General features: G+C 41.4%; 2 protein-coding genes across 2 annotated transcripts in view; one reads left to right on the top strand and one right to left on the bottom strand.

The window, feature by feature from the left end:
• The window catches only part of SYN3 (synapsin III), a 206,431-nt gene that overhangs the window by 77,421 nt on the left and 112,639 nt on the right, over nt 1–16,371 (top strand). The window lies entirely within an intron of this gene.
• The window catches only part of TIMP3 (TIMP metallopeptidase inhibitor 3), a 38,896-nt gene that overhangs the window by 9,603 nt on the left and 12,922 nt on the right, over nt 1–16,371 (bottom strand). Inside the window, exon 2 of the mRNA XM_065838661.2 lies at nt 2,587–2,669. Coding sequence (XP_065694733.1) covers nt 2,587–2,669 — 83 coding nt within the window. The remainder of the gene's footprint in view (nt 1–2,586; nt 2,670–16,371) is intronic.

Genomic DNA, 16,371 nt, shown 5'->3' with positions numbered 1-16,371 from the left:
AGGACTGTTTGTATACTTGAAGTAGAAATATCTTATCTCCTTGTTTCCTTCGCAGTTTCCCAAAATAGGTTTGGGCCATTCTCAGAATGCACTGCAGCATCACAGAACACGCAAGGGTTAGATCAGTCCCTGTAAAGACTTCTGACACATGACCTCAATATATTAATAAATTATTTGAGAAAGCAGTGGGGGAAGGCAGTGGGTGCTTGAAAAAGCACACACCCTTGTCCGACAACAAACCTGAACACAAGAAAGCCTGGTGTTCTTCCACGCCTGTGGGCTGACCTTGTGCTCCAGTCCAGCCCCCAAGCTGGTTTAGCCGTGAAATTCAGCAGGGATTTCAGGAGTGTTAGTGAGAGCAAAAATCAGCCGCAGCAAACTCCAAGGAACCCATCAAAGAAATACAAAGACTTTTTGTTGCCTTTTAAGGCTCTCAATGTTTTTCACATGCAATTCAGTACACACTGACAGACTAAATAGCTTGCTTATTTTTCATCTGCAGGTGCAGACGGGTTTATAGGTGGCCAAAACAACACTGACATGTTAGTTTGATCTCCAGAGTTGTTCTCATGCAGCTGTGCTGAGCCATAGGCCTCCTTACTGTTCTTTTTATCAGGAGGACAGTCAGCTTTCATTAGGGGAAGCAAGGGAGAGAGTTGCTGCATCATTCTAAGCTCCCCCACTGTATGGAGCTGAATCCCTCTTTATACTGAAGTCTCTAAGCTCAGTAGAAAGACAGCAGGGTTTCAAAGAAGACACTTGGTTTGTTTATCAAGAACTATGTCAATCCAGACATTCCAGTTCTACTGAGCACTTGACTGCTTCAGGTTCTTTCCTGCCAAAGGTCACAGTCAAATATGCAATGCAACATCTCACCAGCCCACCATCTGTGCAGCAGGCATGGAGGCTGGTTGACCACCACAAAATCACCTCTAAAATCACTCTTGCTTTTGTTGGACTTGTAGCTTCCTAACAAAATGCCATGGAATTGCAAAAAGACAATTGTTCTTATGTGGTCTTGATGTGAGAATGTTGCTAATTACTGGAGTATCTGCTGTAAAACACCCTGGCCCTGTGCTGCAAAATAAACCAATGAAAACAGCCATAACAGGCTCAAGCATCTTATTTAGAGATTGACATGATGGTGTCTATGGACAGTGAAGTGGCTGCTGCTCCACTTAGCATCCTCACCTTGCCTGGGCTTATGCTCCTCCCCATGCCAAAAGACACACAGAAACCTTTTCTGTTCACAGCAGGGACACTGCTGGAGGTTCTAGGTCAGAGGAAGAATGCTTAATGCTATTCCAGAGATCTCTGACACTGCAGCTCACTGGCTGACAATGGGGCAGGCCACATCATTACTTAGGAGAGCAGTGGGGTACACTCGTTAAGCTGCAAGAGCAGCACAGAGTGCTGCAAGCCTGATGAGGCCACAAATAGCCAAAGAAGAGGAAGAAAAAAAAAAAAAAAAAAAAATCACAGCATTGTCTCACTTTCTTAAAAAGAAATTTTTAAGATTACGGAAATTAGTAAATGCAGCAGCTCATGCCTTCTTATTCAAAGAGCAAGCATTCCACTCTAGTGGAAGAGCCATGCCAGGACCAGATTTGGCTACGTGTGCGGTTTTGCGACAGCTTATGAAACAGGCTTTGCGTCTCCTCCTCCAGGCTTGCGTGCTTAGCTATAAACTGCCTTATAAAGAGAGTTACTGTTATGAGGCAGGCAAGTGACTGGCTTTTTTCTGAACCTTTACTTTGTCTAATATGTTTCAGATTTCTACAGTCTCTGCCAAGCTTTTCCATCCCCATTCCTCCCCCCCCCCCTTTTTTTTTTAAGACATAAACCAGTCTTATGACTGGAATGGCATAGCCAAGAAAAACAATCTAGGGCTGATTTTTAGCATTACATAACAAAGGGTCAGTAAGAAAATACCCAAGTCCAAAGCAGCAGGTTGAATGCAGTATGTTCAAAGAATCAGAGCTCTGAAGAGCGGAACTAGAGAAACCAAGCAACTGGTGTAGGAGATCTACTTCTTTTCATCTCGGAGTCAATATTTTACAGGTCTTACGAGCTGATGCTATTTGAAACCTACAGTGTTTGGTTCAGCTTTATATAAGGACTTCAATCTACAAGTTTCATTTGTTCTGTACATGGAAAAAAAAATGCCATTTTAACTGATGGCCACAAGGAATGCAAGGAAAGAAGAGATGAAAGACCACACTTGCAAAGCTGGCAGACCCCCTACCACCACCACATTTTGCATTTTTTTCATTTCCACAGTCTAACACTGCATATGTTGAACACAAATGGGACTCCAGTATCTAGAGAAGCCCATATGGCAGCTTTTACTACTAGAAATTTGAAAAATAAAGGAAGAATTCAGGTATTCATCATCGCATGTCTCTTCCTGCCCCTCTTCCCCCTCCAGGAAAATTTCTACCAATTGCTGGTTACCTTCCATTCTGGCTGACCAATATGAAAAGCTGAGGTGCTGATATTTTAAGTATGCAAACTCTGTTCACTATTAAATGTTAATTAGAATCATTACAATACCTACAAGCTTATATGAAATGTCTGTAAACATACCTTCATCTGCTTGACTGTGTATCTCATAGTTCCAAATGGTCCATCTTTCATGAGCTTCTTCCCCACAACTTTAGCTCGTATCACTGTCATGAGAGAGAAAAAATAAAACAAATTATAAACAACTTTGCACAACATTTAGGCTAAACCCTCCTCTTCAAAAAAAAAGGCCACTTAGATAAATTATTCTGTAAAATAAAACAAAACCGCAGGCCAAACTTCCTCTTGATTTGTTCTACATTTGACACACAATGAAGGCATGTAGAATGGGATGGTAAAGCAAGTATTTATTTAGAGGAAATCCAGTTCTGTGTGAAGAATAAGAACAAGCATTATTTATGCTGAAATCTCACTGAAATCTGCAAAGCAGGCTATAGCCGGGACCAAGACAGGTTAACATTTTTGCACTAAACCAACAGGAATAAGTTTGGAATTAATGTCTTAACTCTCAAAATACAGAATGCTGTTCAACAAGATACTATTTTTAAACTGTTCTTTGGGTGCCCAGTGCAACTTCTGTTTCCCAGTAACCACAACAATACAGTACAGTGCACTGGAATATTCCATATCTTGGGACTGCACTACAGCTGCCACCTTTCAGGTGCCACAAAACTCGCAACAAATGGCGGCCTTGAACAAATCACTACTGTGCAAAACCAGATTTATGCTAAGGGGCAGCGTTCGTGCATGCAAGTAGCACCCAGCCTGATGGAGACACCTCCACTGTACCACAGATGCACCTCAGCGATGCCAACTGAGGCCAGGCCATCATAGATAAGGCTTTTGAGGTCCCTCAGGTGGATCTACTGGGTAGTTTACAGTCAGTGCTTAATGAAGAGTCCTCCTGCACATGTATTTTTGGAGCATTCCACAAAAACAAACAACAACACTCCCCCACCCCACCCCGAAGCCACTACTGTTCCACTGATCCTCTTTGAAGACGTTCTGCAATCACCTGCTCAGCTCAGTAGAGGAGCAAAGCTTAGTGACAGGGCAGGCATTATTAGCTTAAGTCTGCTCCCCTAGAATAGTCGTATCACATAATACAAGCACCAGAAGTAGCTCGATTTTTACAAGGGCTGCAGAAAATGAGATTGGAGAAGACCAATCATAGAAGAATAAGGATCACTGTTAGAAAACGCTCTATTCCAAACACCATTCCTACAAACAACAGGACAAAAAAAAGTAAACAAGGAATTTACAATTCCATCAATCAAGAGAAACACCAAAACTACAACATAACCACTCAAGTCTAACCTAAAATCTTATTCATCAAGTTTCTCATTACAAAGGCTGTTCAAATTATTGCAGTAGAATAACCCAAAGAATGCAACATACTCATAAGATGACTGATAATGTAACAGTTCTATGTAATTCCCCGGAGACCTCTTTTTTGTGGAAGAGGAGATATCAGATACTTTTGCATAAAGCTTATATTGATACACCATTGCAAACAATGTATCTCTGCTGAATATATAGCCCAATGGTTCCAGACCACTGAAATCCAGCAACCAAGACAGATCATGTGCATCATCTGCTCTGAGCCCAGGAAGGTCCTGACCATAACTCTCTGCCCAGGACAGAGGTTCTGCTTTCTCAGCAATCTTTTCCAGCATTTCATCTGAATATATCCTATTAATGCATCACAGAAAACAATTCATTAAAAAGCAGGAAGGCATGGAAAGGAGACAAAGAGGTGGAGGTTCTCCTTTGCAAGCAAGAAAACCCAAAGAGTTGTTATTGGCATTATAGCACTACCTAAATGCAGCAACAAAGTTTGGGATCCATTTTGCTACAGAAGCACCTTGTTGCTTCTTAGCTCATTTAGGTTTCAAACAGCTGTAGAAGCCCAATGGAAGAAATGGGGAAAAAGTGGAATCTAAATTTTTGTTCACTACCTGTACCAAATTAATGAGGCAAAAAGCTTGGCCCAGTTTTCTGAATAATCTGAAGAACAGGTTTAAAGGAAGAGACAGGTCTGGTTATAGACACCAGTTCCTGGAACTTGTTCCATGAGGATAGTGTGAAATGAAGACAAACTCACTCTCCTCTGATTTATATCCTGTGCTTCAGACAGACTTGTCAAATCAACTTTAAACTAGATGAGCCAGTCCTGCTGGCTTTGATTCAAAGGACCAACAAAAACTTCATTCATTGAGTGTCAAACCTCATTCTTAATATTTTTTTCAGACTTCTATTCTCCTGTGGCAGTAAAAGGCAGTACAGTTTTATTGATTCTGCTATTGAACAAGTTGTTCAGACTTTGAGTTACTACCTTCTTCAAAATTTATTAGCTACACTGAAGCATGTTCTCGAGGACTGCAAATATCTTTAAGGAACTCCTGCATTTGTTGCTCAACCACCAGTGAAGCTACAAAAACTAGACTGCCTAAGAGTCAGCAAGAACACAATTTCTTTCAGGCTTTGTGAATTCCAGAGCACTTCACTAATGCCAGAGTCTATAGCAAAGTGTTTCAAAAGTCTTATCTTCATCTACTGCATATCTGATACACGAAATTTGAAAAATCTGGTGTTTGCCCAACGCATCTGAAATCGACAATGAAATCTTATATCTTCCTGACAGTGATAAGAAATATACTAAAAGGCAGCATTGCAAAACACCAGGGTTTCCAAACCAGAATGCAGTTGGCATAACAGATGACAGGCATATTCCCAATTGCTGACAAAATATCTAAAACCCCATTTTCTTCACATCACTGCTAGCTTGGCAGCCCTTTAACTTCTAATTAGAGTAGCACAGCCACTTCAGAAATAAACCAACTCTGATTTATGGACTAATCAACAGTTTCACCACAGGACCAAAGTTTCAAAACACACATCTACACTAGCATATAACAGCATCCAAATTTCAGCTAATGCTACGCTTGCAAGAAGGTAGAAAGATCTGCGACTCTGTATTTTCAGGTTATTGATCCCCAGTAAAGCCAGAGAAGAACAACCATCCTAGCAAATCCACCTAGTAATAACCATGAAAAACCTTAGTGTGGGCAATCACTCCAAGCCTTTTGTAAATGGGTCAAGCCCTCTACCTTTCAGAGAAGTTGCCTTTATCACCCAAATGGTACCTTTTCTAGGTAAGTTCCTTCCTTTATCAAAAATCTAGGAATGAACAAAGAACCCACCCTGCCTCATTTTTCTCATATTAAAGGAAAAGTCAAGTTGTTAGCCAAGGAGTAGAGGATACTCCAAAGTCCACCCCCTGTATTTTGTGAGGCTAAATTCCCATCCCCAGAGGACTGGATGCACCTGGGTAACTGGAGAGAAACACTGGATGGACAGGACTGCTCAGAGGTTGCTCTTGCATGTCCAGCCTCATCACCCTAATCCTCCATGCACAAGAGCCACTTGCAAATCTGCCCAGAACAGAGCTCCAGGCTGCACATCTGCAGCCACCTCTTTCCCAGTTCCTGTCTTTGCTCCTTTGAACTGCTGCTCACCAGTTATACCGATGGACCACTCTTCACACCTGGCCAAAAGATAAAGAACACTGCTCCTAAGTGAGCAGTGGCCATACATACTTGCCAGAGGAATTCTTCATCCTCTGCAAAGTATCAGCAATTTACAGTATTTCTGTTACATGAAGGATGTCAACTGTTTACTTCTGAGGACTCCTACTGCTTAAGCAGAAGGAGGCAAAAGGTGCTGTGACTGCCTCCCCTGAACTCCTTCCTTCTCTCTGAAGCTCTATTACAGTCCTGCTATTAGTGATGGGAAACTTTATCCCACACAAGTGGTCACCAAAATAGCTGCATATTTTTAAACCACAATTCCTTTGAAGTACTGCCTATGAAAATACTCCAAGATGAATGTTTCTCAGTACTTTGGGGTTTCAGGTCGGGTCACTTTGTGGGACTGGAGCAGTTGGCAAGGTCTCATGAGTGATTTGTAATTATTTATGAAAAGTTAAATTAGATGAGGATATAAATCTTGATAAGATAAGCATGGCAGTAATACCATGATTCAAAGAGGAGAAAACATGAGCTGCTTCTCGATATTTGACATGATTTAAAAAAAAAACAAACAAACATGAGGGAGAGAACAGAGAAACAAAACCGGACACTAGTTGATATTCTAAAAAAAAAAAAAAAAACAAAAAAAAAAAACCACAAAAGAAGTTACAAAAATAACAACCTGCTGTGTTTGAGGATTAAAGAAATACACCTAATGACATATCGCAAATGGTTAATGTATTTAACTCTTTTCCCTTCCCCCCTCCCCCTTTTATTTTTAATGTAAACTAGCTTAGTGCTTAGGAAAACAGAGATGGCTCAGATTCGCCACAGGACTAGTATAGTGCAAGCAGCTAATAGTCTGTGTTTCACTAGTATCTCTAGTGTGGTACAAACTGTGTGCAAGTGCATGTATACACACAAAAATCACATATCTTTTTCCAAATATCACTGGATGAGGTCTTATAAATGCAAACAAATCAGAATGGGCATAGGAGAAAAAGGACCTATAAGTACTTTTATTTGCCCAAGCACACATATATCTAACTCAAGTACTGTTTAACGTTATCCCTTACTTACTCTGTGGCCATTTTCTCAAGGATTCATAGGAAGAATAGCAGAAGAGGACACAGGCTTTACAGCTGAGATAACAGAGAGCATTCTTTTCATGAGGCAAGGGGTAGACAGTCAATGACCAATGTGAGGGAAGTGGACAGGTGAGATTAAGACAAGTATGTGTCAAGCTGAGGAAACAACATGGTAAAAAGACTTGTTATTACCAAGTCATTTCATCCAGGCACACACTAGTGACTACATGTGTAGTTGCTCTTCTTTCCCAACTGAAAAGCAAAGGCATTAATTGTCTTAGTTTGGTCTTAGTTCAGTCCCATCTCTGTCCCTTGTCAGGGCAGCCGCTAGATGGTGACACTACTACAAATCTCACGTCAATGAGAGGGCAGTACTACACGCACAGGCTAACACCAGTAATCCCAGTTGCATGCCCAGCTCCACCATGAGAACCAGATGCTTTCATGCAAGTGGGCTGGCTGTCATCCATAAACAGCCTTTTAAAAGGAGGCACACACCCTTTAGAGACCAGGATTTGCTCCAAACCCATTTCCCTTGTGACCAATTATGAACAGCTCAGGAGAGTTAACAAATGCTACACTTCCCATTATTGTGTCAAGGATTTATTTTATTGGTGTGCAATATGAGTATTTTTTAAGTGAGAGGTTTGGCTGAGATGTACGCTCACTGGATTTAAGTGAAGGATGTGGAGGATTTGTGTTGTTTACTAATGGAGACACAGGGGACAAGTTAGTCTCCCAGCCCATTCTTTGACATCCAAAGAGTGGCAAAATAAAATATATGGGGAGCAGCAACATGACCAGGAGGATGAAGAAAGGCTCCTTCTATCCTGAGGCCACTGACTACACCAGGAACCAGACAGCAAAAACAACCCCCAGTAGAATGGTGCGCTTGCAAATGCTGCCTTAACAGTAGACACAGGACATGCCAAGGAGGATGGATGCCATTTTATTCATCCAAAGACTACACTACGGCTCACTTCCAAAAGTGATTTACTGAGAACTTTTTACCAAGTTTACTAGCAGCTCTCTCATTCAGCCTGTCTCACAAAACCGTCTTATGGTGCTGGTACATGCTGGAGCGCTCACATCATGCAGGACTAAGGCAGCTGGTACATTTAAAACTTCTGAACACATCCAGCACACCACTGAGGTATCAGTTTATTCTGGCTTTTATGGGGGTGTCTCCTAACCTGGTCAAGGCAGATATATATATATATATTTTTTTTTTAACACATTTTCTAGCATTGATGCTGATAGTGCTACTTTAAAGACAGAATTGCTGTGTCTGTCTTGCTCACTCTCTCTTATGAGCTGCGTTCCATTTCCTGCTCTCCTGGCTGATCTGTTAGCAATTACTACCAACACTCTTGGCCTCCCTAATACCAAAGGATCTCAACTACAAGTGGACTGTGTCCTTTGGACTGGAAGTCTGGCCCAGCTTTACAAAGCCTCTTGGGAAGTTCTATTAAATTGCCTGGTGGCTATAGATCTGTATGAGAAGCAATGCACTTCCACAGCAATGCAGAACAGATGAAGAAATGCTGATGACAACAGGGCATCCATGAAGAGGGAAAAAAAAAACAGATATAAGCCTCCAGTCTGTTTTATGATCTGTCTGTACTGAAATCACATCTTCCTACATGACCAAAATAGAATTATTTTACAAATTAGAGTACTGAATTTGAAGGCTTCCTGCAAAGTGCAAGAAGGCTGAAAAAAAAATACAATAGAGGAGCTTTCTCTTTCCATCATGATCTCCAGCCAAAGCCACAAGAACAAAACAAACCTCTTTTGCTTTGTCTTGGAAGGAGCCAAATCCAGTTGCACTGCTACACCTCATCAGTAGAGAACCTCATCAAGAAAGCAAAAAAGGTAGTGAAGGAAGAGGTTCACTGCTGGCTGCCTTCCTCTTGTACCCTCACCAACAAACTAGCTCCTATAACTGGCAGTCCAAATCTGCACCTCATGCTTTTTCTAAGTGTTCTGAGGAACACTGACTGAGAAGGAGCACCTTCTTGACACCAGTCACCTCTGCCAGTCAGACAAATAAATTGCCACATGCTTCAGCAAGTGCATTGGAAGATTCTGACTAACAATAAAAATCCAAATAAAAAGAGAAAGGCAAGACACCCGGAAAACTTCCCTTCCCATTTTCTAATCAGAACTATGACATTTACTTTTGGCCTTTGTTTTACAGATTAAAAAAAAAAAAAAAGTTACTTGTCTGTGGCATAGCAAGGCTGTTTGAAGGCCACCCAAAAAAGTGGAAGGCAATTAAACGGCTTCACCTAGGCCCAAGCTCTAAAACAACTGATCACAATTGAAGTTGCTAAATCTTAATCTGGTTTCCCATCCCTGCAGATTTACACAACAAGCTGAACTTCTTAATTTCCAAGACTGCAAAATAAGGAGCGATCCAACTCTTTCATACAAGAACTATGATTGCATCAGACCTCCCATCGCTTCAAAAAGTATAAACTGCTCTAGACGGGCTTTACTTGGGAGAAGGTTAATTTTCCCAACAAGACAAAAAATTAAAGATACAAGGTTGCATAAAACAAGCAAAATTGGTTTGTGCTTGGCATTTCACCTGTAGCTTATTAACTGGATACAATTTTTCTGATGGCAGCAGTAGCAAGCATTTTTCTGCCTCCTCATGTGGTGCATCTCACCATATGGAAACCCAAGCTCATGTTGAAATACATTAGAACTGGAGAGGTCTCTGTTAGATAAGAAATTGCAAATTTTCTTGTAGACATTTCATTCGAGTTTCTATATGCAATTTGGTTGAAGACTTCAGCTGCCCAGCAGTGCCCCTGCATCCAACTCCTGATGTTAGCTCCCTTGCTTTCCCATCATCCATGGATAGTCTGTTTGGAGGATGGAGGGAAAGACAAAAGGAGGAGGAAGAAACAAGGTATTTAAAATGCATTTATATCCATTTACAAGCAGAATCTTTCATGTCAAGGGAGACAAGCTTCAGGAAATACCTTGTGCTAAACAGAGAAGCTAAAGGAAGAAATAAAATGAAGAAAAACTAACAACATCTCTTGTTACTAGCTATTATACCTACTAAACTTGGGGAAGCCAGGTAGTCCCAAGAGATCAGCTTGAACGGGCATAGAATATAGCTGGTTGAGTTCCATGCATTGCTAAGTTTGTCTCACAGTTTGCAGCAACAAGACATCCTGGGTCTGCTACAGATGTAAACAGAGACACTGCAGACTACATAAGCGTACCTATGGCTTTGAGAAACCTCTGGCAAAATAAAAAGAGAAAATGTCATTTCTGCCAACTAGACATTTCTCTGTCCCCTTTTTGGCAGGCTTTTTTTTTTTAAGTTCCACCTAAGTATTTTTAAACTAGTTACTGAAAGCTGAATTTAGGCTAAAGGCAGTAGGCAAGTATCAGAGTGGAGGAAGGAAAGGCAACGCAAGTAGGAGGGCAAGGGTGCACCTGCACCTCTCTCCAAGGGATGTTTTCAGCAGAGTGCATTTTGCCTCATTTTGTGCCACTGACAATTGCCAAAGAAAGAACTGCTTTTCAGCCAAGGTTAGCAGTGTTGGAAAGATGGTTGTCAAAACCAACGCACAACAGCACTTCCAAAGCCAACTTACAACAGTGGATAAAAATAACAAGCATATGACTCAAAGCTTGTCAGGCAATGCTCAGTTCAAAACACCTTTTCCATTTTCTTCTAGTCTACGTAATATTTGTGCAATAAGATTTAACTCAGTCCTTGCTTCCAAATCAAGTACTTCTAGACACAGTACATACAGGACAAGGGGAAGCCAGACTGAGATAGATAAGGCTCTGGTTTCTCATAAGCTCTTTGGAATTGTCCAAAGGAGCCACGGGTCTAAGCATTCCACTCAGAATACGGCAGAACTGAAGTGAGACCAGTTAGGGGCAAATGGAAACCATATGAGATTTTAATGAAATAAGGAGCTGGTGCACACAGCTTGCTGCTGCAGGAGCATTTACTGCCTGAAAGGAATGTGCATCTGGCATTGATTGTTTCCCAACCCATCAAGTGAGCAGTAACATGGAAAGCAAATTGGAGCATATGATGAGAGATGAATTGCCTACAAAAGTACAGTTAGGGGAGCAGCCTCTGCAGGGAGAAAACATGTCCTTTGCCAGTGATTTAGTGATAGAGTTGCAAACGAGGCTGATCTTTAATTTCCACAGATCATGATAATAAATCACAAGAATGAGTGCTAGAGTGATTAAAATGGATCAAGTGGTGTTTTAAAGAAGCAACTACAATCACAGAAATCCCACTCTGGTTCACATGGGGCAGGCAGACTTTTACTCCCTCGACATCATGGGCACTGCTTAAAAATAAAGTACTGTTGATCCTAAGCAAGAGTAATATATAGCCCGCAAATACAATGTCTGTTGCTGCTAGTATTCAAATGATGTTGCTTTTACGTGTACATCAAAATCAGTACACAGGGAGGAGATCTAAGGCTGAAGAGGCAGTGTTGAGGCATCCTTCTCTTCCATTTTTTAATCTTTGAGTGCAGATTTCCCAGGAAACTTCAGATCTGCTGAGAAATAAAAGTCCTTGCCCTGCAAAGCTGTAGATAAGTTGCTCTACTGGGACACAGTCATTCCTTCTGCAAGCTGTTGTGTTGCAGCTTGATATCTGGTTCTCAGAACAAAACCACTATCTTCACCAAGCAGCCAAGAGACTGCTCACATGTATCACAAGAGAAAGGGAGAAAAGATGCTCTGATCCAGTGCTCAACCACATATACAGTGAATGCCCACAACTGAATCTGGTAGACCATACTTTGTTTTTCATATAGTAGCAAAACCAGATACACAGAACTGGAAGGTCTTTCTTCCTTTGTGCTAGATTTCCTCTGGGGGATATCTGGAGTTAACAAGCATAATAAATTAAACACTGTGTTTTTCAAGGAGGCAATAGAAAATTCTTGAGCCAAACCTACCTATTTATTAGTCTGCCTTAAGCCACTGTGCAATCCATGAACACATTGGGAGTTCGCATCTAAATGGTCCAACAGGACGAAGAAGAGGAAGGAGTCCTGCTAAACAGACCATTTGAAAGCAGTTTTCTCCTGTGCATTAGAAATAGGGCAGCTGCAACAGCCCATATAAACCTTTCAAAACAAGAAGTATCAAAAGCCACAGGGCCGGACACTCCCTGCTTCAGCAACTTACTTCAGAGGACTCTCCTTGCTTCAGCACCTCACCCAGCTGGGACGGGTGCCAGTGTTCTGCAAGGAGGCTGCACTCCGCTGATCACATGGTTTACACTCTATTTTGCACGTAGGAGCAAGAGAGGAAGAACTGTTTGGGAACATGGATAGATTTCAAGGGTACTGGGTGGGCCCACAAATTCCTTCCTGCATTAGAAAACTTGCATTAAACTGATAGGCTGAGCAGCTGTCCACGCCGAAGAGGTATACATATTTAACCAGGTCAGGCCTATATGTGCTGCTCTGCTGTTCCCATTTGCACTGGACCTGACAGGACCTAGTATTGCTTAAGGACCTGGAATTAAACCTGCATGCAAACAGTTTCTCCTGTGAGTTCTCCTCTACCTTTGCCCACCATTCTTGAACCATTATGAATAGTTCAGAAGCTGACAGCCTCTGCAGACCGTTCATATACATCAGATGTGTCCATGACACAAGTCTGGTTTATCATGATGATTAAGGAATTTACTAATTGCCCATTTTATTAAGGTCTATTATATAACCACAGTCATTAATACTACGTAGCTGAGCTTAGCTGTCTGAAGAATTTTACCCTGGAGTCTGAGCACCATGTAAGGACTTAGGTGTAGCACTCGGATCCTGATTCAGTGTTCATTGAATCAAGTGGAAAAGTTCCCTGAGTCCTGAATCACCCTCATGTGCCACAATTCCCAGTCAGACTACAGGTCAAGGTCAGGACAATATCAGGGTAAACTTCACACTGACCAATGTGCCCACCTACCCAGAACTTTCCAAGATCCCATGTAGTGCTCTGTCATAACGGTGTTCCAAAACATCATCTTTCATTTTCGACCTTCAAAGGAGTATCAAAAGCCAGAAGAACTCAGCGTTGATTTGTTGTATGTCCTCTGGCTCTCAAGACATAGGATCTACAGGATTTTCCCTGTGCAGTGACACAGAGCACCGACAGCAGAAAGGGTAGGCAGACACTGGCCAGTTACCTTTGTTCTTTAAACAATTTTCTCAGAAAGTCCCTGACTGTCCTATTGACAGACTGGCCAAAGTTGTTCCATAGAAACTGCAGTGGAGAGAGAAACAGTATCACCATCTTGTTCTTTTATTATCCAAACTTCCTTCAAACAAACTTTTCATTAAAATACCATGTTCATGAAGAGCCCAATAGGCCATAAACAGATTTCCCAAAGTCGTGTGTCCTTAATTGGACATTTATATGCATCTTGGTGCTCCTAATGAAAAATTATTGAGGTATGACTCTTAGCTAGACTTCTGAAAGCACAGAGACCACACTAAATGGTTAACAATACCTGTCTACCACCAACTGTTGAATTTTTTTTTTTTTGCACAACAGATATAGAAATCCAAGATGAACCTGTACTGTTTTATTCCTAGTCAGTATTGTTAATAAGTGTTTTTACATGGAAATTTTCAAGTCTGACCATATGAATCTGATGGAGTTTTACTTAAAGTGAACCTACCAGTCAGCTCAACTGTGCTACTGGAGTTTGAGAGCTTCATAAAGCATTCTTATCAAAAACTTTCATAAAGTTCCAATCTGGGGGAGGCAAGCCTGCATTCTGGTATCACTTCTTGGGTGTCCTTGTAATTTTCTTAGACAAAAAACAGAAGGTCACAAGTTATGGTTGGCCAGTCATGCCACAGTGATTGCTATTCCTGAATGCTCTAAGGTCCACTAACTGTTTTGGGAGGCAGAAGTTCTCTGGATACTGCACTGCTGAATGTGTACAGATAAGGGTAATCATTTCCAGGGTATACACCAAGCTTGATGGCTTCCTGTCTGTCCAGGTCTCCTGTGACATTCCTGTAACAGGACTGTTTTGGCAAAATAATAAACCATCCTCCCAAGAGCCAGTTTTCAGGGCTCCAGTTGAGCTCACACCTGGAAACACAGGTGCACACATGTTTATACATTGACAAGGAGGGATCTAACGGGGAAATATCTCATCTCAGTCCACTGGCAGCAGCGCTGCTACGAACTAGTTTGTTCATTTATGCAGCAAACCCAAGAAGAGCTGCCCATTGCCAAGGACTTCAGCAAGCAAAGGCTACATTGATTTGTGTTTTAAAGGGAATTCTCAGCATTAAGAAAAAGCTGACTATAAACCCCAGAGAACTAATGAACTGGAATCTCTCCCAGCTTGAGAAGTAGCATGTAACCTGGTCAAAATCAGCACTTCCAGAAGGGGAGGTTGTTACTGTTCAACCATCAGGGATAGCACTGGTAGGAGTGCTTCTGGAAATGCTTTTTCTTGTCAGGAAACATAGTTTTACTTAAGCCACAAATTTCTAAGGAAAGCACTAACTTCAGCAAAACTGTTTTGTTTGGGGTTTTTTAAATTTTATTTATATTTTTCTTCTCAGAAAAACAGACTTATTTTCACCCAGAACCAGCATTTCTCTGCAGCTGCACTGTAAGTCTAAATGGTCATATGAAATGACACCTTTGTTCAAAATGGATGTTTAGAACTAACCCTTCAAAACATTAGATTCAGATGCATCAGAATCACTTTTTCCACAAAATTCCATGCTAAAAACTCTGATATTTTCATTTTGCCTCACATTTCAGAGTCCACCATTTCAAAATTCTGTATGGAGCAAAAATTGAAGCAAGTTTCTAGGTTTTCAGTGTATAAATCAAAGGTGACAAGAAGCTTTAATGACAGAGTAAATTCAATTTTTCCCCCTCATTTTTCAGAAGCAAGTAAATTTATACTAATGAGAGCTACAGGTACAGAGAACTGGCATCATTTCAAAAAGCAAGCCCTTATCCCCTACCATCTCAAAGGGTATCTAAACTAAAATAAGCATTCAACATCAGCGATCAGTCCTTTAATTCACTGTGCCAATAAAAGTCTGTCAACAGTGTAGACTGTAAATGAACATAGACATACTAGAGCTATCTTTAAAAAGCAACTTCAGATACCACACACTAATTTAATCTGTTCCTCAAGTAAAAACATTGGCCTGCTGAGTGCTTGCACTTTGAGACTGCAGGCAAGTCAACCTTGTGACAAATGCCTTCCTACTCTCTTTTTCCTTTCTAGCTGTTTCCAACATTTTGAAGCAGCATTGTTTGATTGCAGGCTGCTTCCTGAAGCTGCTTCCTTCAACTGCCTGTTTAACCCAGTGGGAATCTTTTCACTGATTTTAACTGGAGCAGGATCAGGCTCTAAACAAGCAGTGGTGGAATCCCTAGACTTAGGAACTGAACAGCTGTCTCTGCCTTTCCAAAAAGAAAAAAAAAAAGAGAGGGAAAGTTATTCCTGCAGCTGTTTTCCCCTAAGTGCCTTCGCTCCAAACCGTAACAGGACTGGAGGGAGGAGGAGAAGGTGGAATTTTCATAACCCATTAGAGAGGAGCATGGACCATTGCGCAGCAGGTCTTTCAGTTCTACTCAAGCAGGGTCACCACTGCCAGGCTCAGACAGCCCTAGGGGCACGGGAAAAGTCATCTTCTTGTTTTCACATCTCATTCACAGAATGGATAACGAGGAGGAGGGAGGAATCAGCTTTTGGGTTAATTAGCACCATGAACAGACAGCTGCATTGTCATTAGAAGTTCAAGAAGTCATCGGGGTTGTTACTGAACAGCAAGATGTACACACACACACACACACACACACACACACACGAGGCACACGTTTAAGCCTGGGTTTTTAGCAATCTTGCTCAGCTCTGATTTTCCACTCCCCCAAGGGAAACACTGAGTCAAGAACACTGAACTGTTGTAGTTCTGAGGAGAAGACAGGACAAAGGCACTACCTCTAAATAGAAGTTGTTCATCCCCTTGGAACTGCTTAATTTCACACTTAATACACCAACAAAGAATAGTTACATGGCTTTTTTCCCCTGAGAAAAATCAGAGGTGTGGCTTACCATGTCCACTTCTAATATTCTGTGGGATAAGCGGAACTCCAGTTAACACAACCAGGCTATTGCTGCGGAGTTTCCTTCCACAAGCAAGGAAAACAAGGAAGTGCAAATGCTTATTAGCAAACCC

Source organism: Patagioenas fasciata, chromosome 1 (assembly GCF_037038585.1).
Source record: "Patagioenas fasciata isolate bPatFas1 chromosome 1, bPatFas1.hap1, whole genome shotgun sequence".
Taxonomy (NCBI): Eukaryota; Metazoa; Chordata; class Aves; order Columbiformes; family Columbidae; genus Patagioenas; species Patagioenas fasciata.
Note: the sequence above shows the minus strand (reverse complement) of the source record. Positions and strands in the feature narration are given on the sequence as shown.